Source organism: Syngnathus leptorhynchus, chromosome 20 (genome assembly GCF_054491065.1).
Source record: "Syngnathus leptorhynchus isolate UIUO chromosome 20, UIUO_Slep, whole genome shotgun sequence".
Lineage (NCBI taxonomy): Eukaryota > Metazoa > Chordata > Actinopteri > Syngnathiformes > Syngnathidae > Syngnathus > Syngnathus leptorhynchus.
The window spans coordinates 6857445-6882597 of record NC_141214.1 but is presented as its reverse complement, the minus strand read 5'-3'; the positions used below and the strand labels follow the sequence as shown (position 1 = coordinate 6882597).

Below are 25153 nucleotides of genomic sequence, written 5' to 3'. Positions count from 1 at the left end.
CTAGAAAAAAAACAACAACTATACTTGTCTTTCTTTACACAGAAACGTCCATTTTGTCATTTCCCCCCACGTTTATAGGTACAATGAGGTACTTTATTGTGCATGGACTTCAAGTTCAACTCCAGCTACATTTGACAAATGCAAGTGCACATTTTGTCAGATAAGTGACTTCACGACAAATATGTATCAGCACACTGCTGATTTTGGAGTGATGTTGATTCCTCCCCATAGAAACGCACGGGAGCATTTTAAACACTTATATGCACTACCACGCCGCCTGATGGCCGACTGTGGTAGTGCATATAAGTGTTTAATCGGCTCATTGTGAATGGAACAAATTAACATGCCGCCTGTTTTTGTGCCAAATTTGTGGCTTATTTGACAGAATTCGAAACAAGTTTCTGCAAATGATGTGTTGCTTCGCCCTCGCTGATTGGCTGCCGCGCCCCACGTACGTCACCAACAACCGGTATTACCAATCAAGTAGCCAATTGATCACGTTTGCTTGTGACTCGCCTCGTTAAAGGACAGTGGCCCTTATGTTCCTCGGTGAAGACATGGATGAAGACTTAAGTCAACCTTTTGGTAAAACCGACTTTAATTGCACATTCTTACTATAGGCTCATGTATCTGGGTTTTCAGCTAGCTACAGTGCTCGTGCATTGACGAGCTTGCCGTTTCGTTTTTCGAAGTTGCACTCCGCAGTCTTTTCATTTGACCATTTATGACTTGCACACCTCTTAAATACCAAACAACACAATCTAAATTGATTTAGAAGGCATCTTACAACAGCTGCAGCTCACAAATAGCAAATGAACACTTGAGCTGTGCTCAATAGAAACACTTTTTCAAACTCCAATTGGCTTCGAATTGCCAAATTGCTGCACTCTTTCTGCTCATGTGACGTTTAACGCGAGTTGTCTCAAAGAGTTTCAATCAAAAGTTCTTCTGCATCTGCTCAGACGAAGCCTCCACCCAGCATGGCGCCCAGACACCCGAAGTTTCTCAGAGGAAGTCTAAAAAAACAGGTGTGCGTGAAAAAGTGTTCAATTTAATTTAGCGATTAGAAAGTTTACGATTACTATCATGACCAGGTTCGAGTCCAACTTGAAGATGCCAAAAGTGTCTAATTAACCTCAGCGACCTGATGTTTCGAATCGAAGGGGAGCACACTGTGCTAGTTAGCCGGCCGAGCTAATAATTAACAGTGGGCTGGACACCTGGGACACTCATTAATGAAGTCCCTCCCGTTACTTAAATTGCTTTCCGTCTGTTATATTTAGAATCATTTATTAATCAGCTTTTTGTCAACATAAAGTTCATGAAAAGTTCTCGTAACTTAATCCAACTGCTTTGCTCCACTGTTAATAAGGCCGACAGAAACGTTATCGTGTCGTAAACAAGCGTGACATACATTAATCCCAAGACCACCCGCGATATGTGAAATTTTTTTAACATACATACATTTTTTGGTGTATCAAGAAATGTATATTAAACCATATAAGTGCATATGTTATCAGGACATTAATAGTTTCAAACATATAAATACTATATTAATAGTATAAATGACATACAGAAAATAATTATAAATAATATAAATGTGTGTGTCATATGTAGATGTAGCTAAAGTGTACATACTGTCAATATGTTTTTAGAACTATTAATAACTTTTTATGACAAGGTACAATTGTACATACTGTAAATGTTTTTAGAACTCTTATTTTTATAACAAGGTACAATACTGTAAATATGTTTATCGAACATTTAATATAAGGCAAGGCAAGTTTATTTGTATAGCACTTTTCACCAATAAGCCAATCCAAAGTGCTTCGCACAAAACATGAAAGGCATCAAAGAAAAAGATTTAAAAGCATCAAATCACAGTTAAAAAAAACATTAAAAACAGTTGATTAGAATTGAAATCAGTAAAAATCCAAATCAAACAAAAAGGTATCAATAACAAGATACAAGTGTGCAGTGTATTGCAATTGTGTGGGCATTCCCTGCCTTCTGCTGGTGTGCGGTCAACTTTAGTGCCATAATTCCTCAATTTAGAACTTTAGAATTTTTGATTTTCTTTTTTGGGTGGAAAAAATCCACAATGTACTGAAGCCGCGATAAATGAACCGTGATGTAGCCAGGGATTACTGTATATTTTGAGAACTCAAGCAAGATTTTTGATGGTGATGATGCTCAGTGGGCCGGAGTGCTTCCTGCCTCACTTGTTTCTTCCAGGCTGTCAGAGTCTCCTCTGCAAGGAGCTGCAAACTAAAGGTTGCCAGGCAGGAGAAGAAAAAGCAAGGGATGAACAAGATGGGGAGGAGAAAGAGGAAACTAGTCAGGGAGCACCGCAGGAAGACCAGGATGGCAAAAACGTCACTCGGGCAGACCACGAGAGTCCCGAGCACAAGACCACTTCCACCCCAATGAAGAACGGAAAAGGACAGGAGGACGCGGTGGAGGACAAAGCCCAAGCGGGGAACTCGACTCTGACGGAGCCCCTCGTCGGACTCGGACCGACCCGTGACCTGACCGAGCCTCTCTACCTCGGCTGCGGCGGGTCGGCTCTGTCCGATCCCGTACCAGTGGTGCAGTTGTCTCAGAACCAAGTCCTCATCCGCCCCGCCGCTACTAAGAGGCCACCTGCCCCCTCTTTACCGCAAACTGCGGCCCAGCACGGCCTGGAGCCGCTCGAGGTGAGCCATCGTTAAGACGTGTTCCAATTTAGCCCAGGTCAAAGCACGGGAGTCCAAAAATCCAGATTGACTCAGTAACATGAAATTTGATGGGCACGCTTGTCAAGACTAGACCCACTCAAACTCTCAAGAGGAATCAGCCAGAACATTTCCATTCCCTTGTCCGTCTTTTTGTATCAGATCACGCAGGTGTGCGCCACCCGACGCTCCTTCCGCTACGCCGCCCGGGTTCGAGGCCGGGGCACCTACTTCCCGGAGCTTTGCGGGATGGAGAGCGGGGAAAGCTGCCTGGTTCCTCCGCCGCCGCCGCCGCCACCACCACCGCCTAAGAAGAAGACAAGGACGCTTTACAGCAGCAGTGAGAGCCGCGTTGCTCCTTCCTGATTGGCCGTCGGTGGGTGTAGTCTGATGCTCGCTGACACGCGTGTGCGCAGGTCAGTTGAAGCATTTGGAGGCCTTCTTCCAGGAGGACCACTACCCCGATGCAGAGAAGAGGAACGGTATCGCCGCATCAGTCGGCGTCACACCTCAGAGGATTATGGTGTGCCTGCTCGCCCCTCCCTCGCTGTGTTCCAAGCGTCCGTAGAATCATTGCGAGACTGTAGGGACGGAGCAGTTACTTCTGTCCCATCTGATCGGGTCCAGTCCAAGTCTTTTCCATTCCTCTCTTGTCCTTCCAGTCGTGCACATGTCTCTATTGATCATGTCTGGGCCCGTCCTGTCTTTTTCCGAATGCTTCCGTCCTTTTCATGTCCAGTCTCGTAAATCTTCTCGTGACAATTAAAAAGATTTTCATTTTCTGGATGTAGTTTCTCTCCCATGCTGTCGTGTCAGGTGTGGTTCCAGAACCGCCGAGCCAAGTGGCGCAAAGTGGAACGCTTGCTGTCCAATCGAGGGGAAGGGCAACATGGTAGGGGCGGTTGGAGCCCTGCCCAACTCCCCGCCGTGCCCAACATGGCCGCCGGCAGGTGAGCATGCCTGGGCTGACCTTTTCCTCGTCCGAGACCACGCTCAGCCAAATGACCCCTCGCCCGCTTTTCAGCCAAGTGCCGTCCGCGCCCGGGTTCTTCGTCGGCACCATGATGCCAACGCTGGAGACACCGGTGCCGCCTTTCTCCACACACACCGGGCCCTCCTTCAGCCAGCTGCTGGCGACCAGTCCAAGTAGATTAGCCCGAGCCACTCCCAGTTTTGCTTTAGAGCTGTCCGCTAATGTTTGCATAGAAATGACGGCGGAGGCACGCAAACCAGCCGCCGACGGCCTTCACGGCTCTGTTGTTTCATCTCCAAGGTCAGTCGGAAATGAGAGAGCAGCCCGAGTCGCGCCCCTGCTCCATGCACAGCCCTCCCCCCCTGAGGCGAGCTAGCCTCCCCCACCTCCCCGCCGCCAACTTCAACCTGGAAACACCGCCACGGCCGCCTCTCTTTGTGGACGACGGAGCCGCCTTGGGACACTCTCTGCAGACAGACAGCAGGTCAGCGCAACGCACGCACGCACACGCACGCACCCAATGGTAGAACATCAGAATTTTCTGTGTGTTGCTTTCAGTTGTGCGTTGAACTTGGGCGACTATCTTGTGCCGAGCCATCAGAGTAGCGCTCAGCTGCCCTTCCAGCTGCAGACCACCCCGTACCCGCCCGGACATGCGACCTCTGCGTCCCTGCCCGCCCACATGGCCTTCCTCACCCCCTCCCCCTACCTCACCCCCAACCCGGACACCATGGCCGCTTCCTACTTCACATTTGGCAGCGCAGCAAGCACCAACTACGTGCAGTCGCAGGGCGGCGGACCGATCCTGCTCAAGCCCACCGGCCACGGTGAGTTTCATTCGGTTTATCCTCAATGCCGTTGGCCTAGGCACAAGTTCATTTTCTTGTTTTTTAGGAACACTGAAAAGTGCAGTTTTGGACATGCTAGATGGTTGCTGCTTTATGGTCATCTGAAGCGCTTTGTCATCACCTTGTGGCATCGCTGTGTAACTGCAAAACTCTTTTGTGGATGTTCGTTTTTCACCGATTTTTTTGAACGCAGGGATAAAAGGAACAGAATTTTGGGGGGGGCAAAAGTCAACCCCGGCATTTTCCGTGTTTGCGTGCAGGTGGCATGACGTCCTGCCAGTCGTATCCTTGGGCTAATATGTACGCCCAGCCTAGTGTTCGCCAGATGGCTCCCAATTATGCGTCGGGATTTGCTGTCGCTCGGGACTTCCAGATGCCGTCGTCCTCCTCCGGCGGCGTGCCGCCATGCTTCTCGCGTCCGTACACGCGCGGCGGCCCCAATGCCCTGCCGCCCGTGTCCACCCTGCAGCCGTCTCGCCTCAGGGCCGAGGGCACGACTAGGGGGGCGGTGGCACCTCTGCTCCCCTCACAGGCCAGCCCCGGCTCCCTTCACAGCCCTCTGGCGCCTTCCTCTGTCAAGATTGAGTACGACAGCCTGCGAGTAATTCACAGCCACTTCCAGCACGAGTTCTCCCCCATTGACTTTTGAGCGTGTTTGTGTAATCATAATATATTTGTGTTTGTTTGAGCTGTGTTTCACAAGCTTTCAATAAATGTGTGTTTCTTGTTCTCCCGAGAGTTGTTTCCATTGAGTTTGGGTTTGGTGGGCCGGCCGGGCCCAGCGGGATTTTCCTCAAAAGCCTCAATTGTTTCAGGAATTGAAGATGACTGCCTGCTAGAGGGCGCTGTTTCTTTCCGCTGTGGATTGTGCTCGGTACAGCACGTCTGGGAAACCGTGGTCGACATTTGCTTTTTAAAGCCATTAGAAAGTAAAAAAATCTAAATGGTAATCATCCTCTATTATTTGGAGTCATAATGTCATCATTGCAATAATACTGCAATGATTACAACAAATAACTTTTGTTGTGAATATTAAAGGTTAAAGATCGGTGGGCCGGATTAACGAACGAATTGGGTTTTATGTGATAGGTGGGCCATACTTTGCCCAACGCTGCTTGTTGAAGTCATGTCACAAAGCCTCCCCAATACTCGATGCACGGAGCCTCGGCCAGGAGGCAGGACCTCCTCCTTTTCCCCCCCCCTGTACTTCCTCTGCTGTGAACAGAGCCAGTATAGAATACAGGTAGACGGCTTGAGTAAAATATGCGTGTGTGCACGGGATGCTGGATTCTACCCCAATCCCGCTAAATCAACATTGACAGAGATTTGAAAGAAAGGCAAACTTGTTTCAATGTTTCTGTTTGTGGCCAGATCTTTGCAGCATCACACACACAGCAGTTGTCCAGCGTGGAACAAAGCTGGCAGTTCCTACGGTTTGCGTTCCAAAGATATGACAACTAGACGTAGTGGCGGAAGGTGGCAATTAAAGCAAGAACAGATGAGCGTCTATCCGAGGAAACACAAAGTGCAGATTATAGCGGGTATTTTTGAAAAAAAAAATATATATATATAATTCGGTGAGCCAGGAATACAGTTTGCTTTCTGGTTGCTGGCAGCGCACCGTTGTTATGTTTGATGTTCTCTGTCAAAATGTATAACCATAAAATGGTGACTTACAGGAATATTATCTCATCATATTTTGGGGTTTTCCTCTTTTCGGTAAGTGGGTTCAAAATTAGACCCCGATCCGTGTTAAAAAGAGACTTTTGAAATCAGCACTTCTTACATTGATAAATAAAGAAATATATATTTAATACCGGGATTAAAACTTGTTTTTTTTTAACAATAGATGATAGCCACTGCAATTGACAGACCTATTTAGCAATTACCCCAACAAAGTAAACTTGAAATCAGTCATTCTTGGTTTATGAAAAGATTCTCTGAAAATACTAAAGGGAAATTAAAAGTTTCGAGGAAATCCTTTTCCAAATTTCCCAACGGAGTCTCTCAAGGTACGGTTAATCCAAAATTTGATTCATTCCAAAACTCGTTGGATGGATCCTCGTGTGTTCGTGTGTGTGTGTGTGTGTGTGTGTGTGTGTGTTACATAACCACCGCACTGTATGTGTGTGAATATGTGTATTGATGTATACATTGGTGGGCAAACGTATGTGTTGTGTCTCCCTGAGATGACACGTTTTCCAGGAACCCAGCTCAAGGGGCATTGCATCCTGGTCATTACACACACACACACACAGACACACACACACACACACACACACACACACACACACAAGTAAACGCACGCACGTCTATATGCATGTACCCTAATGTTTATTTTGCCGTATGTTCACTCGAATAGGGAAAATGTTGGACCTCTTACTCTTGAGTCTCCCTCCTCCGTTTTGCATCCTCAATTGCGGCTTGTGTGTGTACGTGCGCGCTTGTGCGAATGTGTAAAGGGAGGCTGGAGGAATGCGGGCAGGGTGTGGTGGGATGTTGGTGGTAAAAAGAGGGCTCTCTGTTTCATGTGTATGTAGCCCCCCCCCCCCCCCCCCCCCCCATTGATGTGTGTATATACATACTGTATATGTGAATGTATTGATGAAAGTGTGTTTTTTTTTTTTTCCTTGTGTTTACGTCTTCGGGGTTCCCGGCGGAGGCCACCCGTCGCAATTTTGCTCTAAACACGTTTTAGGAGGTTAGTACTTGCAGGTTTTTTTTTTTTCCTCCATGTGTTTTTGCCAGCACAAGACTTCCTAAACACGCTTAGTGGAATTGACTTAAGTTTATGAGGTACCAAAACAAATTGTACTGCTACTAATGTGCTCCTAAGTGTCAATATTGTATAATTCCATCGATGAAATAACACATGTTGTCCTTACCTTTAAGATGCTAGTTTGCGTAACATTGCATTTTCTAATATTACCTGATTTTCCCACAATCCCTTAACTTAACCAAAGTCACGATGTAAGAGTATAATTCAGCTCGTAGCATAATGTCCAATTAAGCCTACGTACAGTAGGCACAATAGCATGAGGGAAAAAAAAGTCGGAATACTGCAAAACAATTCCGTTTTTTCACGCGTTGTATGAAGAAAATGTCATTATTATCCGAATGGAATTTCATTTGTCAGTCAATAATGAAAGAAAACAGTCCCGTTACAATAATAAAGTCTAATTTTTTTTTAATGATTGTTAATATTATTAATAAACTTTGGTGTCTCCTTTCATTGCTTTTGCAGTAAAAAGAGAAAAACAAATGGGCAAAAGAAAAGACCCCTGGGGGATGCCATGCCACGTAAAAGTCCTTTTAAGACTTTCCAAATCAAACTTGATTTGCAAGTGTTCACAAAACAATTTCAATTTGTAAGTCAAAGCACCACTGGAATCTTTTAAACACGTACACGCATGCTCACACACGTGCACAGTGAGTGCTCTGTGTGTGCGTCGATCCCCCGCCACTTCCCTTGAATGTGTTTTGGGAGAAAAGAGGAATTCATGTTGGTGTTTATTTGGCTCCATCCGAGCACCCTTACTCCAGCTGCCCCTGTATCCCCTGACACACACACACACACACACACACACACACACACACACACACACACACACACACACACACACACACACGCCATACCTGTCCATCCTAGGTGTGTTTGCCTTTCCCTGACCACCATTTTAGGTCCTCCCAGGGCAGGTATTTCCCTCTGTCAGGCACAAACATGGCTAACTAAAAGAGGTTGTGTGTGTGTGTGTGTGTGTGTGTGTGCGCAGGGGCGGGAGGCTGAGTACGCGTGAAGCACTTGCATTGATAACCTGCAGCTCCGAGTCCCTGAGTCTCACTCTGACTGTGGCGAGGAACTCCCCGGGTGCGTGCGTCCGTCCGTCCGTCTGTCTCGACTCAAACGTCCCGTTGCCTTCGCTTGCCGCCATGACGCTGCCGCCGCCGCCGCTGCTGCTCCTGGCGCTCATGCTGGCGCTGACGGGCGCGCAGGCCACCGTGGACCTTCGAAAGGCCGCCGCCATGGGTGAGTAATGTCAGCTGTGATGGATGGAACTCATTTTATGTCAGGAAAGAGGACAAATTGTGAGTTGTTGAAAGGAGTTTTTTTTAAATTTCATATTGTTCCTTGAGTTGATATGGGTGCGAGTCTTACATCTACGACTTCTTTCGGTCTTGTACAACCGTGTGGCCTAAGGTCGCATTTCTGGCCTCCATGTTGGAGAAAGGGAGGGAGGGACAGAGGTGAAGGGCCAGAAGGGAGATCAGTGATGGTTCAATTGAGGATTCGCTTGCGTGTCAAATCGATTGACATTACCATTTAGCATTTGATTCTTATTTTCTCATTTATTTCATTTAAATTTTTGTTTTTGTCGCATTGCCCCCCCCCAGGTCATTTGATTCATATTATAATTTGGAATTAAATTGTTTAATATTGTATTCATTTGCATTTACATTATTGTAATTATTGCTTTGTTTTTATGACCTCTATCCAGCTATTATTATTTATTCTTTTTTACGCCCAACCTTTTTTGCATTCGTGATGTACTTTTCCCGATGTCTCGCAGCGGCGGGGCTTTGCAAGACGCGCCCCACCGACCTGGTCTTCATCGTGGACAGCAGTCGCAGCGTCCGCCCCTCTGAGTTCGAGCAGGTCAAAGTCTTCCTGGCCAAGGTCATCGAGGGCCTGGACGTGGGCCCCAACGCCACGCGAGTGGGCGTGGTCAACTACGCCAGCCGTGTCAAGAACGAGGCACGTCGGCGCGCTACACCTCGAGGGTTCATTTTGAAAAAAATCTAACATGGCCCGGATGCGCTTCAGGTCTCACTGAAGACGCACCGCACCAAGGCGGCGCTGATCAAAGCGGTGACCAAAGTGGAGCCACTGTCTACGGGTACCATGACGGGCCTGGCCATCCAGTTTGCCCTCAACGTGGCCTTCAGCGAGAACGAGGGCGCTCGCGCCAAGTCCCCTGACATCAGCAAGGTCGCGCACACGCAAACACCGGGGTCGCCCCCGGTGTGCCCCAAATGACCTCGGTGGCCGTTCCCGCAGGTGGCCATCATCGTGACGGACGGCCGCCCCCAGGACAACGTGAAGGACGTGGCCCAGCGAGCACGCGACGCCGGCATCGAGATCTTCGCCATTGGCGTGGGCCGTGTGGACATGAGCACGCTGAAGCAGATGGCCAGTGAGCCGCTGGATGAGCACGTGGACTACGTGGAGAGCTACAGCGTCATCGAGAAGCTCACCAAGAAGTTCCAGGAGGCTTTCTGTGGTAAGAAGAAGAAGCAGAAGCAGGTTGGTAGCCACAAAGGAAGGAAACCTAGCTACCAGGTAGGTACAGTCGGTAGTAGGGCTGAAAGGTTTGGAAAAAAAAAAAATCACGCATTTGCTTTTTCTCCTCCAATATTGCTCCATAGAGTCATTGCGATTATTTATCGGCCCTGCAACCGACAGTTCTACACTTACACCGCTTCATACGTTATCTTTCCCTTTCCCTCTTTAGCCCCGCCCCCACTCCATGTTACCGTACGTCAAGAGGACGGTGTAGTTGTTGACTTCCTTTCCCGTTTTAAGGATTCACTGCATGCAAACAAAGCTCACAGTGGATCATTAAAAGCCCAAGCGACTGACATAGACGTTATTTTTCTCTCCTAACCTTCTTCTGTGGGCTTGGGTGTGTGCGTACCAACGGCACACGCAAACACACACACACACAGTGTCGGACCTGTGCGCCACCGGGGACCACGACTGCCACCAGGTATGCATCAGCTCGCCCGGATCCTACAAGTGCGCCTGCAAAGAAGGTTTTACCCTGATGGACGATGGCCGCAGCTGCAGTGGTGAGCACATTTGGAAACCAACGACCCCCCCCCCTGCCTTCTTTACGCTGGAACTTCTCCAAAATAAATGCTTCCCGGCGAGACTGACGCAGGCATGCGTGTGCGGCAGCGTGCAGCAACTCGGCGACGGACGTGATCTTCCTGATCGATGGCTCCAAGAGCGTGCGTCCCGAGAACTTTGAACTTGTCAAGAAGTGGATCAACCAGATCGTGGACAAGCTGGACGTGTCAGACAGCAAAGCGCACGTCGGCCTGGTGCAGTACTCTAGCCTGGTCCGGCAGGTAAAGACTCCCGCGGATTCACGTTGGATTTTTTTTTTTTTTCATTGTAATAAAAAAAATAAATGCCATTGTCACTCTGCCGCCCTCAGGAGTTCCCGCTTGGGCGCCACAACAACAAGAAAGACCTGAAGGAGGCGGTGAAAAAGATGGCTTACATGGAAAGGGGAACCATGACCGGCCAGGCCTTGCGTTACCTGACCGACAAGAGCTTCAGCGTGGGCCACGGCGCCCGGCCCGGCGTCTCCAAGGTGGGCATCGTCTTCACAGATGGACGCAGCCAGGACTACATCGGTGATGCCGCCAAGAAGGCCAAGGAGATGGGTGAGCTCTTCCTCCAAAATGGATTCCCAGGCAGTCAACGCATTGATTCTTTTGCGCAAAATGGTGCTTGAAGTCCAGATTGAGTGTATTTTCAAGGTTGGTGTTTGCCCGTGTGGCAGGCTTCAAGATGTACGCGGTGGGCGTGGGCAACGCGGTGGAGGACGAGCTGAAAGAGATTGCCTCAGATCCCAAGGGCGAGCACTACTTCTACACGGCTGACTTCAAGGCCATGACGCAGATCGCCAAGAAGTTGCAGATTAACATCTGTCAAGGTGGGAAGATCGGCATCGCGTCGCATAACGTCATCGCAACTCTTTTTTTTTCAACTCCCTGTCCCAACAGAGGAGGACCCGTGCGAGTGCGACTCCCTGGTGAAATTCCAGAAGAAAGTAGAAGAAGCCCTCCAGGCACTAACAAAGAAAAATATCCTTTATCGGAAGAATTGAGTCACAATGTCAGCCATTTTGCTGCCCGGTGGCCATTTTAGGTTTCATCAATGTGTGGTGGCCAAAGTCAACTAACTTCCACAAGGTCAGATCTTGTCAAACCTTGTATGTGATGAAGGTCCCACATTGAAAAAGTAGCCTTCATTATTACGTTGCTACTGCTGTTGTTGATCTTAACGAGCGTCTCACTAGAGAATATGTCCAAGAGGATCGCTCTGCTGGAGAACAAAATCGTCTGAGGACTCGCATCACGCCATCCCTCAAAAACCCCTCTCATTCCTCCACCGTCGCCCTCAGCCTCCTGGGACACAAAAAGCATCGGTTGCCATGGAGACTGTGCCTTTGTTAATACAAGTCTTCCCTCATAGGGAAACACTCATAGTACCCCCCCCCTAAAAAAAAAAAGTGTCACCTTCAATCGTTTGTCATTTTGTCTGTCCTATTCCTCACCCCATCTCTTCTTGTAATTTAAAATACAAGAAAATGAATATTAAGATTTGTACAATAATAAGGGTACAACCATGGTGTTTATTTTCCTAAATAAAGGTGATGCAGGAAGTACATCTAAGGTTGGAATACTGTTTTATCACCATTATTTACACTGATCACACACGATTTCACACCACGTGGTCTACTAGGACCTCAGGGACCCTCAGGGCAGACGTTTATTTATTGTAGTCATACAGTTAATGGATGGATGGATGGATGGATGGATGGATGGATGGATGGATGGATGGATGGATGGATGGATGGATGGATGGATGGATGGATGGATGGATGGATGGATGGATGGATGGATGGATGGATGGATGGATGTTAATCCTTTCATCCACATTCCATATTTTTTCGCTACAATTTAGTAACACATTTGCAAGTATACACTTAAATAAATGTTGAATACATTGTTTTTTTTTTAATAGCTCGTTTCTTGTAACTTTTAAAAACATAGAAACGATTTAGCAGGTACGCTGTTTAATGACTGGAAAGTTCCGCTTACGTCATGATGACGCTACCGGCGAGGGCTAGAAAGCGACAGCTGAGTGAAAGCGTCAAAACTCGGAAAAGCTCTCCTCCGGCTCGTTTTTTTGTTTTTCATTCACCGTCGCTCCGTCTTCAAACCACAAAGCCAGCCGGACCGCCACCTCGTTTCACTTGGGAGCGTTTTGTCGCCGTGTCTTGTTTATAGAAACTACTTTTTAGACTAGCATCTTTGCCTTCGTTAGCCTAGCTTAGTTTATTTTAGTTTAGCTGAGCTGGGCTGTCTTCAAATTTGCACCGGGGATGCGCAGAGGAATATCGGTCTCCACTGCCACCGCATCAGCGTTAATCATTAACGGAACCGGGGGTTGCGCAGTACGCTCACTAAACCCGGGGCGTCGGACAACCTCCGGCACCGACTTTTCGACATAAACGACGTAACGGTTAGCGCGGAGCTAACGGCGGCTAGTCAGCCGATCAGCTCGTTCGACTGCAAGCAGACAGCCCAAATGGCCAGCGACCCCGAAACCGGCTTTGCCAGCCGTGCCAACGGAAACTGCGCACCGGGCCCAGGTTCCGACCCTGAAAACGGAGGCGGGCCCACCACGAAGACCCTGGCGCGGTTGTGCAGCAGGGACGAGGAGGAGCGGGCGGCGGCGCTGGAGGATCTCAGCCAAGGAGTTCTGGTGTGTTTGGGTCTGGACCGTCCCGGTTCGACGAGGCTGGGCAAGGAGACGCTTTTGCATCTGCTGCGGCTGGCCCGGTCCTGTCCGTTGCGGGAGGTGCGAGTAAGGGCCATCGAGCTGCTGAGGGCCGCCCAGGTAAGTCTACCTGCCCGGGCTAAAAGTGGATTACTGTGATCCTTAAGTATCATTTTATTCTCATTTGACAATATGAACAGTTTTCGGATTAAATGCATCAGATGGCACAGTGCACTGAAACTGAGACATGCTGCATCCTTGCTTCCAGTGTTACCTCAAACTACCGCTCACATCTTAGTTTGCTTCAGCGTTGGCTTCAACATTAGGTTGCAACGTCAATTAAACCTTTTGGACCAGCAGTGAACTCTTCTAATTCAAGCTGAGTTACAGAAAGAGCATAACATTTGCATGGCGTGAAGGTACAGAAAGAACACAACATTTGCATGCTGTGAAGTAAAAGCGGATCATCTTGACATAATAAATTGACGGGCCAAACCGCAGATGAAAACAGTGAAGCCGTAGAAGTTTAGATTTGGATTATTTTTTGAGAAAAGCCGAGTTGCAGTAAGTTTAGCACATCGATCAATGAAGTCTGATAAATGGTTTCAACAGACATGCCCCGCAGGAGGTGATGCAAGACTCTTCTGAGGTGAGAACACAAACAAGCAGCCGGAGCCACGGCCCCTTTTGGTCATGACGCGCTTACTTACTGGTTTAGCCACACCTCCTTTGGGTCATGGCTTGCCCTCTTGCAAGCTCCCTTTTCTCGCAAATTCACACCCCCACCGACCGACCGACACGATTTATGATAAACAAGCAGCAGTTTTTCCTCCAAATGCTCCAAGCGAAATCAGTCAAGAAGGATTTTTGTCTGCAGGACATGTCGGTGAGTTTAGTTTTTGTTCATGTTTCCTTTGACAATGTTTGAGACCAGAGGAAACAACCTTAGATGTTAGTTTAGTCCAAAGTGTCTATTTCTGAATGGGAAATGTTTTGGTTTGACTTGACTTGACTTTAATAATTCATGCTTGCAGTGGAGCCAAAAAGGACCACTGAAAAAACAGCAGAACTTTACAATAACAACAATAAATAAATTAAATATTAAAAAAAGCAAGACATGTTTTTCAAAGCAGCGGGCATGGAAAAAGTTCTCGGCATGGAAAAAGTGTCAGTTCTGGTGGCCATGCTGTTTTGCTTGTTTAAGTAATGTCTAAATAATGTCATTATACAGCCTGACTGCAGTATACAAGGTGGAGTTTCTCAGCCCTTTGGATGGAAATGTACAGTTTGATTATGTTCTCTTATTGTCTGTTGTCATTTGAGTTGGTCATCTGTTGATTTCTTTTTTGTGAGCAAATGAAGTCAATATTATGAGTCTGATGAAACAACAAGCCCCTTGGTGGAGATAAGAATCAGTTTGTCTGACAAAAGCACTTTTCCACAAACAAACAAGTCAATAGAGCCGTACGGACTCCAGAGCACGTCGTTTAAATTGGAGACTTTTGTCTGATTCATTTTGACGTGTTGACAGTTTTGCAACGATGGCTCACCTTGATCTCGTCACGTCAGCTGTTTTTCGCATTTGTCAACTCACAACTTTTTGTCCTCTTCCTTGCCAGGAGCAAGGAGTGAAAGTCCCTCGCGCCCTGGCCTCTGGTCCCAGCGCCTTTATTCCTGCCAAACAGGCGAGTGGTCTCCATTCTTAATCGCACGCAATCCATCGGATTGAGCTCCAGCCCAAAAAGCAGCTGTGTTTTTAAAAAAAAAAAGAAATTTTGATTTGTGATTTAAACAGCAGAACTATAAGTGAATTTGACTTCCCGTTTTGAATGGATATGATAGCGAGCGATGCCAGAAAAGGCATCATTGGCTCGGTACCTAAAAACACATATGGTTTAATGCAAATGTATTGTCCTCAAGTTCAATACAACAAAATGACACTCGGGTAGGGATTCTTTTGTGAGCCACTAGAGAAAGCCCGCAGACTGGTCTTCAACATTTAACCATTGCTTTTAGATCTTGAAAGATGGTCCGGACCAGGACATCCTCATCGAGTCCTTCCTCTCTCTGGGTCGCGTGGACCACGTCACCATGGTGATGGCGCTGCACCCCGCCTACCTCAGCTGCTTCCTGAGGACCCAGCACGCCTTGCTGGAGATGGACGGACCCCTGCCTCGCCACTGGAGACACTATATCGCCATCATGGTGAGACGTGCTGAAAGACGCCCTGCCTGTCCACCGAGCTGGCCTAAATTTGCCTTTTCGTGGTGTTGCCAAGGCCGCCGCCCGCCACCACTGCTCCTACGTGGTGCAGCAACACAGCGCCAGCTTCCTGGAGGCCGGCGGAGACGAGAGCTGGCTGAGCGGACTGGAGCGTGCCCCCGCCAAACTGAGAGCCCTGAACGCCCTCAACAAGCTGCTTGCTCACAGACCCTGGCTGATCACGCAGCTGCACATCCAGGTCTGCCTTGGATTTTTGTTGTTGTGTTGCTGAATGATTCTTTTGCCAATGTGTCCATCCACAGGAGCTAGTTTATCCCGGCGCCGAGCTGCGCTGGTCGCTGGCCGAGCTGATCCACGCCGTCATTCTGATGGCGCACGCCCACGCACTCTGCTCCTTCGTGTGGGGCTGCGCCCTCAATCCCGAGCCGGAGCATGCGGGCGGCCACACCTTCCGGCCGCCGTCGCCCGGGCACCCCACCCGCAGCCCCGCAAACGAGGACGGACGGCAGGAGGTAAGAACTGACCCGTCGTCGTATGGTAGCAGAACTGAATTGGAACGCGGGTTGTCGGCGCGTAGCCGGCGGATGGTGCCGTGGAAGTGGAGGTCCTGATGAAGAGGATGGTGGAGCTGCAAGAGCAGCAGGAGGAAGAGTGCACGCAGGAGGAGATGGTTACACGCTTTGAGAGGGAGCGGAGCGAGAGTATCCCTACCGGTGGGTCCTTAAATGAAACCGAGAAGCGGGTCGAGCATGAGACTCCGTATGCTGGTATTAAACTTGTGATTTCATCCTAGCTTTAGTGCGAGGGGCTCCGCCTGAGAGACTCCTTCACCTCATGGAGGACCCGGATTTCAGATACGAAGACTTTGCGCCCAAAGGGGAGCAATCTCCGCCCACCATGAGAGCCCAGGTCGTGGCCTCCTCGTTTCTTGATGACCTCGCCTGTCCTTTGTCACTTGACGTTGCCTTTTGGGTGAATGCAGGACTACTCGTGGGAGGACCACGGCTACTCGCTGGTCAACAGGCTGCTGCCGGACATGGGGCAGCTGCTAGATGAGAAGTTCCAGGTAGCGCTCCCCAATTTTCCGCAGCTACCTCGTAGTCGAAACAAAATTCGTCACACGCTTCAGGGTTTGGTTTTTGTGATTGAGTTGTTGTTTTTCTTTTGAGGTGGTGAGCAACCTGACCTATCACAGGATGGCCATGCACGAGGGCGTGGACACGCACACGCTTCGCAAAGCTCTGTGGAACTACATCCACTGTCTCTACGGGATACGGTCAGCGCAGCTTCTCGTTCTTTATCGTCCGCCGGCCGGCAACGCGCGCATCCGCGAACTAACCGCCGTGTCCGGCAGGTACGACGACTACGACTACGGCAGCGTCAACGTACTGCTGGAGCGCTCCTTGAAGGTGTTTGTCAAGACCATGGCCTGCCACCCCGAGCAGACCACCGCGCACATCTACCACGCTTTCTGGAGGCACTTCCGCCACTCTGAGAAGGTACAACACGCATCGTGGTGTTGTGGCAGCAGTTGAAACGTTGTGTTGCTATCATTTTGTGTTTGCCAGGTGCATGCCAACCTGATTGTTTTGGAGGCTCGCATGCAGGCGGCGCTGCTGTACACGCTGCGAGCCATCACTCACTACATGAGATGACCACCACCACCACCTTTGCGGACTCTGAGCCAGCTGTATGTTGTTTGTTTTTTTTTTTTTTCTTCTCCTTAAAACCAAATGTCCCAGTATTAAGCATGCTGAAGCGGCATGTGCCGATTCAGAATTCACTCGTTACTTTTGCACCTAAAGTATCGACGTTGCTACATTCATGTTGCTGATCTTTTTTTTCTTTTTTAATGGCGGCACGATGACTACTTCACACTCACTCCTCCACTTAAGTTCACTCTGAGGGCTGAGCATAAGAAAATGACCAAAAAGCTTGTATTTTTTTATTCAATAAAGTAACTTGACACCAACCAAAGCGGTTGCTGTGACTTTTCAATATATTCATTTCCACATTGAAAGTATGTTGTCTGATGATACATGCGATGCACTCAACCACCACAAGGGAGAGACAAAGTCCAAAGAAAGGCTTGTCACGTTTCCCTTTCTCAAGTTTGCAACTTTGAATCCACTCCCAATCATGATGTTGTTGTGACTTCACCAGCCCACTGTTGCTCTGTAGTCCACAATGTGTGTGTGTGCTCAGAGAGGCACCACCCCCCAGCCCCAACGGGGTGGGCCGGACTACTGATGTACCGTAGGTCTTCCGGTCCAGGCCGCACGCACGCACATTCACGACGAGAAGTTGCTCAGCAAGTGGACGCCGGGCTTCACAGACAACATCCATTGGTCTGTAAGTTGGATTCTTTTTCATTTTCATCATTATAGATTCAATGTCCACATTTTGTTTGGCCTAAACTTCCCACTAAGCATTTAGGAATCTCTTGCATAACACTACAAAATGGAAATTTGGTATGTTTCCTGTGTTTGTGCTTCTAAGGTTATTGTTGGTTGTGTTTAGGACAGAAATCAAGTTGATTTGTCCTTGTCTTTCATGGGTGCCTCGTGTTTATTGTGTTTTATTAGGATAGAAGTAAGACGGAGTTGCCAAAAGTTGACCTGATGTTCCAAGTTGACTTCTAGCCGAAAAATAACGCTCTCCTCCCTTCACCCCCCCCCCACTATAGCGCTGATGAAAAAACACATGAAGTTGCCCATATACCTGTCGTGGATTGCAACTGCGTATGTGTGTGCGTGTTTGCTGACTCGGGCTTTTGTCTTAACTTTTATTTAGGGTAGGAGTCAGATATGAAGCACCTAAACAAGTCCTGATGTTCTCAGCATTTGTGTGTGTGTGTGTGTGTGTGTGTGTGTGTGTGTGTGTGTGTGTGTGTGTGTGTGTGTGTGTGTGTGTGTGTGTGTGTGTGTGTGTGTGTGTGTGTGTGTGTGTGTGTGAGAGAGAGAGAGAGAGATATCCCTGAGTCACTTTGGAATGCTGATGGACTGACGAGCAAAAAAAAAAAAAAAAAAGTCGAATGAATTGAGAATGTCGACGCTGACTCTGTATTAAATAGCTAAGTTCAACGGTAAAGCTGGGATGGATCACTTCTTGCGGAATTCACAAATTCATCCGAGAAAATTCCCTAGGCGGAAGCCTTCCGAGACGGCGTTCCCATCCCGCTCATCCCCGCTAGTCCATATCTTAGCCCGCTTGGAATTTTTCCACAGGAGGAAGAGACAAGGCGCGGGCGGGTGGGCTCTTTGGCTTGTCATAAACGCAGCGAACGCTTCCTCGGATGTCAGGTGGACGTCATACCTGCGCACCCCGTCGCTCTGGCGGTTGCCACAGCAACCAGTCCCCCCCGAAATGCTTCGGAATGTCAGAATCAGGGAGGATATGACGACATGGTGCGGAAACAGGGCTTTTCCTTTTCACCCCCCTTTCCCTTGAGTGTGTACCTTCAGTGTGTGTATGTGTGTGTGTGTGCGAGACTTCCCATTGTCCTATCATCCTGCACACTTGCACTCGGCATCCTGTCAGGCCTTCCTGGGAATGTGCGAGTGTGGTGAAGCAAGACAAAGAAAGGTTAGAGAAAGAGGAACAACAGAGCAGAAGAAGAACTTGCACTGTGAAAGTACAAAACTCTGTACTGTACGTAGCAATTGTGTGTGTGTGTGTGTGTGTGTGTGTTTGCAGAATTCCCCAGCGCGAGCAGCTTATCTGCACAGTTGTCCGTGCAGGAAAAGGGTGTGTCGCTTAGATTTATTTTTTGTGTGGACATGATTCATGTGAGCATGCAGCCTGTTAGTTTTATGGCCTTTATATGTATTTTTGCACTTGTGTGTATGTGTGTGTTTAATATAAGAGTGTGTGAACGGTAAAGTGTGTTTCCAGGAAAAGGGGGGGGGGGGGGGAGCCATCAGCGGGGTGGACAGGAAGCATGAACATGGCTAACTTCCTGTTTCTCCCCTGATGGCGGACCCGATAGTCAGCTTGGTGCGTGGGTACTTCAAAATTGCACAATCGGGGGGGAGGCTGGCCGGCGGCACGCAACTCGGGCTGCATTCAGAAGCTCGTCACCAATCCGAGGACGACTCGCAGGCGTACCTAATCAAGCGTCCGGATGCTCTATTGATGTTGTGGTGACTTTTTGAGAACCCGTTGCCATGACGCAATGGGCGTGGTGTAACTTTTCACACACTCGCCAACATATAGGCACAGGTTATGCTCAACTATTGACAAGAAAGGGGTGACCACGTGTCCCTTTTCGAAACAGCGAGAGGCCGAAAAGAGGATGTGGCTTACCTCACATCTGTCTTCCTTCTCTCCTGTTCTCCGCGTTGATAACTTGTACTTCTTTGTTTGTCTCCCTGCAGCGGCGGCGGCGGCAGAAGCGGCAGCGATGCCGATTGACAGATGATCTGACATCGAAAGATCACATCAGGTGAGGGGGGGGAAAAGTCACACCCTTATCTTCTTCACATCCATCTCCGACACAAAATGGATACCGTGTGACTTGATCACATGACGGGTCAAAGTTGAGATAGCAGTAGTAGCTTCAGTCCTATCTTAACGACAAAGATTGAAAATGATTTTGTAGGCTTGAATGAATGTGCCTTTACAAGCGATGAAATGAATTACAGTGTCCCGCAAGGCTCCATTTTAGGTCCCCTCGTACTGTTCTCGTGTGTTCCTAATAAAATGCATTGTGTCCAGACGATGGGTTGCGCTTGTTGCAAGCAGAAGAAGTCGGCCAAACTGGAAGCGGCCACCTTAACCGGCACCTCCGGTGTCGCCGACGCTTCGGTCCAGTCTCCTAGCAACGGCGACGGCGGCTCGTCGGCGGGCCCGGCGCAGGGGCGTTACTGTCCAGACCCCACGCAGGTCATACCGGACTTCAACAAGGGATTCTCCAGCAGCGCCATCTTCCCCAACTCCAACACGCAGCACTGGTCCACCGGAGTCACAAGTAAGAACATTTTTTTAGCTGGTGAGAGCTTGCACAAGGCTAAAAAAAATGACAAAAGGTTACAAAAGCCCGGCTTCCTTTTTTAAAAAAGCGATTGTCTCCAAAGAGTCCGTCTTTTGTCTTCCACTCTAGGCGGCGGCGTCACGCTCTTCATCGCGCTCTACGATTACGACGCTCGCACCGAGGATGACCTCACCTTCCAGAAGGGGGAGAAGTTTCAGATCATCAACAACACGTACGCGCAAACATATGCCGCTGCCTCGACTCGAGAGTTTCATTTGTTCCGTGAGCGTGCTTGTAACTCAAGTTTCGCTCGGTCGGACTCGACGGCAGAGAGGGCGACTGGTGGGAGGCTCGTTCTTTGGACACGGGCAACGCCGGCTACATCCCGTCCAACTACGTAGCTCCGGTCGACTCCATACAGGCCGAAGAGTGAGTACGAAGATACAGAGGTCGGGTTTGGCACGTGTGACTGGACGTCGCTATGACGACAGGTGGTATTTCGGAAAGATGGGGAGGAAGGATGCGGAGAGACAGCTGCTGGGACACGGCAACCAGAGGGGGACTTTTCTCATCCGCGAGAGCGAGACCACCAAAGGTTGCAGATTTTGTTTTTTTTGTTTTTGTAATTTTGTTTTCATAATATGTATCCTTGGCATTCCTTCGCAGGCGCTTACTCGCTGTCCATCCGCGACTGGGATGACAACAAGGGAGACCACGTGAAGCACTATAAGATCCGCAAGCTGGACAATGGCGGTTACTACATCACCACCAGGTCTCAGTTTGACACCGTGCAGGAGCTAGTGGCCCACTACACAGGTAACACTTGAGACACTTTGGAATTTTTTTGCTGAGCCTTTTAGTTTGCGTTGGTTTGAGTTGAGCTCTCTTTGTTCCTCCTGAAGTCAAATATTGACTTTTAGTGACGCTCGCTTGTGTAGAGGTGATTTTTTTTGGCTTCCTTTTTCCTCCATGTGTTATTTTTTTTTTTCCTTTTACTTCCCGTGTGTTTATCCCACCCTCTGCCCGGCTCAGAGCGAGCGGCGGGGCTGTGCTGCCGCCTGATCGGCAGCTGCAAACGCGGCATGCCCAAGCTGGCCGACTTATCGGTGAAGACCAAGGACATGTGGGAGATTCCCCGCGAATCTCTGCAGCTGATTAAAAAACTGGGCAACGGCCAGTTTGGAGAAGTGTGGATGGGTAGGACGCATGGAGAGGCGTTGCGCCGGGCGGGGGAAAGGGAAGGGGTGGGCCGTGTTGTCGCCGGACCGTTTTCTTCCTCCGCCGTGGCATGTGCATGTTCCATTTTGCCCCCTTGTTCACTCTTCCTCTCCATCATTCCATCACTCCATCTCAAGACACTAACGATGGGCTGTGCTACTACCTGACCAAGGCATGTCCCAACTGCACGCCACTCACCATGGGCCTGGGCCGGGACGCCTGGGAGGTGCCCCGGTCCCTGTTGTCCCTGCAGAGGAAGCTGGGACACGGCTGCTTTGGGGACGTGTGGATGGGTGAGACCCCGTCAAACAAAAAAACAAAAAAAATGGTTTGTTGTTTTAGGCCAACACTAGTTTTGTTCTTTTAATGATCTATTTCCGGAACAGACAAATTATAATACTAGTAGTGGTACATTGATTTCCAAAATTGTGAGGTTATATCTGTATTTTTTGAGTTGCAAGCAAAAATAGATTTGCTTTCAAACTAAACATAAAGACAATTAAAATACATATTTAATGACATGCATTTCTTAATGCAAATACTGAATGAAAAATGCTATCAATGGGCTGACCCAAATAGCATTGCTCTTGTAGTTAGATTTGGAACCTTGAAGCAACAAATGTAGACAAAAGCTTGGGTATATTTTCGTTATCCATACTGTAACATACTGTCTATCCAATGGTACTGCCCCCTGGTGGCCAAGGCATACACAACAAACAAAACAATGCCCATTGAATTTTTTATTTTATTTTTTTACGATAAATGACTTAATATTTCCTTATTTTTACTTGAATCAATTCATTTTCGCGTTGACTTTGTTTGTCTGGTTTGTCCCTAAAAGCCAGCTGAATGCTGTCCATATAGCTCAGGTACTGCTTTCCATGCATCACATCTGCATCTGCATGTGCATGCTCATTCAATGCGTGTGCTTTCTTTTGCATGCGTGTTCATGTCTCCTAATACGCCTAGTACGTCTTCGTTCTCCGTGTGTGCTTTGACGTGGGTTCTTGTGTTCGTGTCAGGCATGTGGAACGGCACCACCAAGGTTGCGGTGAAGACACTGAAGCCCGGCACCATGTCCCCCGAGGCCTTCCTGGAGGAGGCTCAGATCATGAAGAGGCTGCGCCACGACAAGCTGGTGCAACTCTACGCCGTGGTGTCCGAGGAGCCCATCTACATCATCACTGAGTTCATGAGCCAAGGTACACGCTGAAAAAGAGCAGTTGTATTTCTAGCAGTGCCCGAAGTTAAGAGCCACCTCTCGGTGTGTCACGCTCTCCTTCCAGGAAGCTTGTTGGACTTCTTAAAAGACGGCGAGGGCCAAAACCTGAAGCTACCCCAGCTCGTTGACATGGCGGCGCAGGTCATTGACAAATGAATAAATCAAATCATGAAAAAAAAAAAAAAAAAGTCCTGGCAGTGACATCAAGAATGCGGCGTTTCAGATCGCGGCGGGGATGGCCTACATCGAGAGGATGAACTACATCCACAGAGACCTGCGTGCCGCTAACATCCTGGTCGGGGACAACCTGGTGTGCAAAATTGCCGACTTTGGCCTGGCCAGGCTCATCGAGGACAACGAGTACACCGCCAGACAAGGTAAGTCGTGTGTGTGTGTACAGATATAGAGACTGTGCATGTATTTATCCAAAATATGATTGTAGGGGCCAAGTTCCCCATCAAATGGACGGCGCCCGAAGCCGCGTTATACGGACGCTTCACCATCAAGTCGGACGTGTGGAGCTTCGGCATCCTGCTCACCGAGCTCATCACGAAGGGACGCGTGCCCTATCCAGGTGATGCATTTTGAACTTTTCGATTTGATATGATGCAATATGGGGGGAGGAGTACCCAATGTACGGTCAGTATGCAATGCTCACGGCTTCATCATTTGCCCTCCCTCCATCCCCCGGAAGGCATGAACAACCGCGAGGTGCTGGAGCAGGTAGAGCGAGGCTACCGGATGGCCTGCGCCCCAGGCTGCCCCGCCTCGCTGCACGAGCTCATGCTGCAGTGCTGGCGGCGCGAGGCCGACGAGAGGCACACCTTCGAGTACCTGCAGTCCTTCTTGGAGGATTACTTTACCGCCACTGAGCCGCAGTACCAACCCGGCGAGAACCTGTGACCGCACCCGAATACGACAACAATAAAAACACGCGCACCACAGCAAAATACAAAAACCATAACACCGACGCAGTCTTTTCCTCGCAACCTTTCGGGACGGACGAGGAAGGCGCCTGGACCTCGGCTGAGCGGGCCCCTGCAGTGATGTTGCTTTACTCTGTAACCATGACAACAAGGAAGAAGATGTCGATGCTTGGAAAGGAGGGATTTGACTTGGCACATGATCCTCGCTTCTTTCTCTGCCACCATATAATGTTTGTTCCATCCATTCCAGCCTTTTTTGCCATTCAAATAGCTTGACTGTCTTGTTTTGATAGAGCAAACATTATAAAGCCCCCTTATCCGTTCTGTGTGTGTGTGTGTGTGTGTGTCTGTGTGTATGTGTGTGAATAGATTCAAACGGGTCCCTAAATATAAATTCAATAAATTATGTCGCGCCAGTGGAACAAATATATGAAAAAAAATATATAGTTCTTCTTGTATCCCTAAGTAGGTATTGTATCAGACATCCTGGGATAAAATCTGGTATCAGTTATTCTAAAACCATGTCAAATATTGCCCCCCCCCCCCTCACACACACACACACACACACACACACACACACAATCACACGCTTTGTTCTAAAAAAATACACATATATTTTTTACCTTCAATCGTGTGAATAAGTCAGGAGACGGCGAGGAATGAGTTTCGTGTTTTGTGAGAGCTGTCTCTTTTAGTAGTTTTTAATTTAACGCATCACAAAGACGTCTATAGCAACGTCTGCATTTATTCATTCATTCATTGAGAGGGTAGGTTGAATGAAAGCATAAAAAAAAGAAAATGTCATATTTCAGAACTTTTTTTTGTTGCTGTAGCCTTTCTTATGTGGACTTTTACCCTGTCGTGTCTCCTGTAATAAAGGTCAGATATTGTCCACATATTTATGTACAATATTTTTTGATGTATTTATTTACCTGGCGTTGAACACTTCTTTGCATCTGTGACCTTACCTGGTAGCCAGTGTAAATTTGATCTCATACATTTTTAACTGTATTCATTGGAATAACTGCACATATTTTATGGATTTATTTATTTATAGTCGTTTATTATTTTCTATTCAATTTTATATTATTACATGTACTGTTATTAATTGAAGGTATGGTGGATGGTTGCATTAAGTTAATTAAAATATTTGAATTAATTTAAAAATATTTCAAAATATATAGTAGAAATTAATTGTGTTTTTTTTTTTCCGGTCATGTGCCCAATTAGGGACCTCAAGGGAGTAAGTCAAAAAATCACCGTGTTTCATCGCGGTACGTAGAAAGAAACGAAAATGCTGGGCGTGTCTAGAAGACGTACATCTTGTTTCCAATTAATATCTGTTTATCTATCCGTCTGTCTGTCTGTCTGTCTGTCTAATCATCTTGCTCTAAGCAGCTAGCTTGTTAATGGTTCGCCAGTTTTGCAAAAAAAAAAAATTCGTTTAATGGGACAAAAGCAAATATATCTATTCTTGATTTT

The 25153-nt window shown here is 48.2% G+C and overlaps 4 protein-coding genes across 9 annotated transcripts; all 4 read left to right on the top strand.

Moving 5' to 3' along the window:
* The first annotated feature begins 413 nt into the window (after positions 1 to 413).
* On the top strand, positions 414 to 5263 carry nobox (NOBOX oogenesis homeobox). Of its 2 annotated transcripts, none has more exons than XM_085901552.1 (9): positions 414 to 585; positions 2236 to 2696; positions 2877 to 3054; positions 3131 to 3237; positions 3531 to 3664; positions 3739 to 3860; positions 3988 to 4171; positions 4246 to 4514; positions 4796 to 5263. In XM_085901552.1, the coding sequence occupies exons 1-9, from the start codon at positions 540 to 542 to the stop codon at positions 5182 to 5184; spliced, it is 1890 nt and encodes a 629-aa protein (XP_085757678.1). In that variant the 5' UTR covers positions 414 to 539; the 3' UTR covers positions 5185 to 5263. The 2 variants fall into 2 exon arrangements, with proteins under 2 accessions (XP_085757678.1, XP_085757679.1); XM_085901553.1 differs by lacking the exon at positions 4796 to 5263 and adding an exon at positions 4582 to 4771 and having other exon boundaries at positions 423 to 585.
* A 3133-nt stretch (positions 5264 to 8396) lies between these two features.
* On the top strand, positions 8397 to 11989 carry matn1 (matrilin 1). Its single transcript, XM_085939889.1, has 10 exons — positions 8397 to 8562; positions 9104 to 9288; positions 9358 to 9522; positions 9592 to 9814; positions 10260 to 10382; positions 10492 to 10664; positions 10754 to 10985; positions 11105 to 11257; positions 11328 to 11408; positions 11621 to 11989. Exons 1-10 carry the CDS (start codon positions 8466 to 8468, stop codon positions 11668 to 11670), a joined length of 1482 nt encoding a protein of 493 aa, XP_085796015.1. The 5' UTR covers positions 8397 to 8465; the 3' UTR covers positions 11671 to 11989.
* A 425-nt stretch (positions 11990 to 12414) lies between these two features.
* sesn2 (sestrin 2) lies at positions 12415 to 17310 on the top strand. The gene is made up of 11 exons (XM_085939864.1): positions 12415 to 13230; positions 14730 to 14795; positions 15127 to 15315; positions 15389 to 15571; positions 15636 to 15845; positions 15911 to 16046; positions 16127 to 16242; positions 16316 to 16399; positions 16503 to 16609; positions 16688 to 16832; positions 16902 to 17310. Exons 1-11 carry the CDS (start codon positions 12919 to 12921, stop codon positions 16986 to 16988), a joined length of 1635 nt encoding a protein of 544 aa, XP_085795990.1. The 5' UTR covers positions 12415 to 12918; the 3' UTR covers positions 16989 to 17310.
* A 228-nt stretch (positions 17311 to 17538) lies between these two features.
* yrk (Yes-related kinase) lies at positions 17539 to 24795 on the top strand. Of its 5 annotated transcripts, XM_085939877.1 has the most exons (14): positions 17539 to 17685; positions 19710 to 19777; positions 20050 to 20302; positions 20435 to 20537; positions 20636 to 20734; positions 20797 to 20900; positions 20972 to 21121; positions 21338 to 21502; positions 21661 to 21816; positions 22546 to 22725; positions 22810 to 22886; positions 22969 to 23122; positions 23188 to 23319; positions 23440 to 24795. In XM_085939877.1, exons 3-14 carry the CDS (start codon positions 20053 to 20055, stop codon positions 23646 to 23648), a joined length of 1779 nt encoding a protein of 592 aa, XP_085796003.1. In that variant the 5' UTR covers positions 17539 to 17685; positions 19710 to 19777; positions 20050 to 20052; the 3' UTR covers positions 23649 to 24795. The 5 variants fall into 5 exon arrangements, with proteins under 5 accessions (XP_085796003.1, XP_085796002.1, XP_085795999.1 ...); XM_085939876.1 differs by lacking the exon at positions 21338 to 21502; XM_085939873.1 differs by lacking the exon at positions 21661 to 21816.
* The last annotated feature ends 358 nt before the right edge of the window (positions 24796 to 25153 follow it).

Bases quoted from the DNA above. Each gene is read 5' to 3' on its own strand.
- sesn2 (XM_085939864.1), top strand. From the start codon at position 12,919: ATGGCCAGCGACCCCGAAACCGGCTTTGCCAGCCGTGCCAACGGAAAC. The intron at 13,231-14,729 runs GTAAGTCTACCT...CTTCCTTGCCAG, and splicing joins AGCTGCTGAGGGCCGCCCAG to GAGCAAGGAGTGAAAGTCCC. The intron at 16,610-16,687 runs GTCAGCGCAGCT...CGTGTCCGGCAG, and splicing joins CACTGTCTCTACGGGATACG to GTACGACGACTACGACTACG.
- yrk (XM_085939877.1), top strand. From the start codon at position 20,053: ATGGGTTGCGCTTGTTGCAAGCAGAAGAAGTCGGCCAAACTGGAAGCG. The intron at 20,538-20,635 runs GTACGCGCAAAC...ACTCGACGGCAG, and splicing joins TTTCAGATCATCAACAACAC to AGAGGGCGACTGGTGGGAGG. The intron at 21,122-21,337 runs GTAACACTTGAG...TGCCCGGCTCAG, and splicing joins GCTAGTGGCCCACTACACAG to AGCGAGCGGCGGGGCTGTGC.
- nobox (XM_085901552.1), top strand. From the start codon at position 540: ATGTTCCTCGGTGAAGACATGGATGAAGACTTAAGTCAACCTTTTG. The intron at 4,172-4,245 runs GTCAGCGCAACG...TGTTGCTTTCAG, and splicing joins TCTCTGCAGACAGACAGCAG to TTGTGCGTTGAACTTGGGCG. The intron at 4,515-4,795 runs GTGAGTTTCATT...GTTTGCGTGCAG, and splicing joins GCTCAAGCCCACCGGCCACG to GTGGCATGACGTCCTGCCAG.
- matn1 (XM_085939889.1), top strand. From the start codon at position 8,466: ATGACGCTGCCGCCGCCGCCGCTGCTGCTCCTGGCGCTCATGCTGGCG. The intron at 8,563-9,103 runs GTGAGTAATGTC...GATGTCTCGCAG, and splicing joins TCGAAAGGCCGCCGCCATGG to CGGCGGGGCTTTGCAAGACG. The intron at 11,409-11,620 runs ATATCCTTTATC...CGAGCGTCTCAC, and splicing joins CCAGGCACTAACAAAGAAAA to TAGAGAATATGTCCAAGAGG.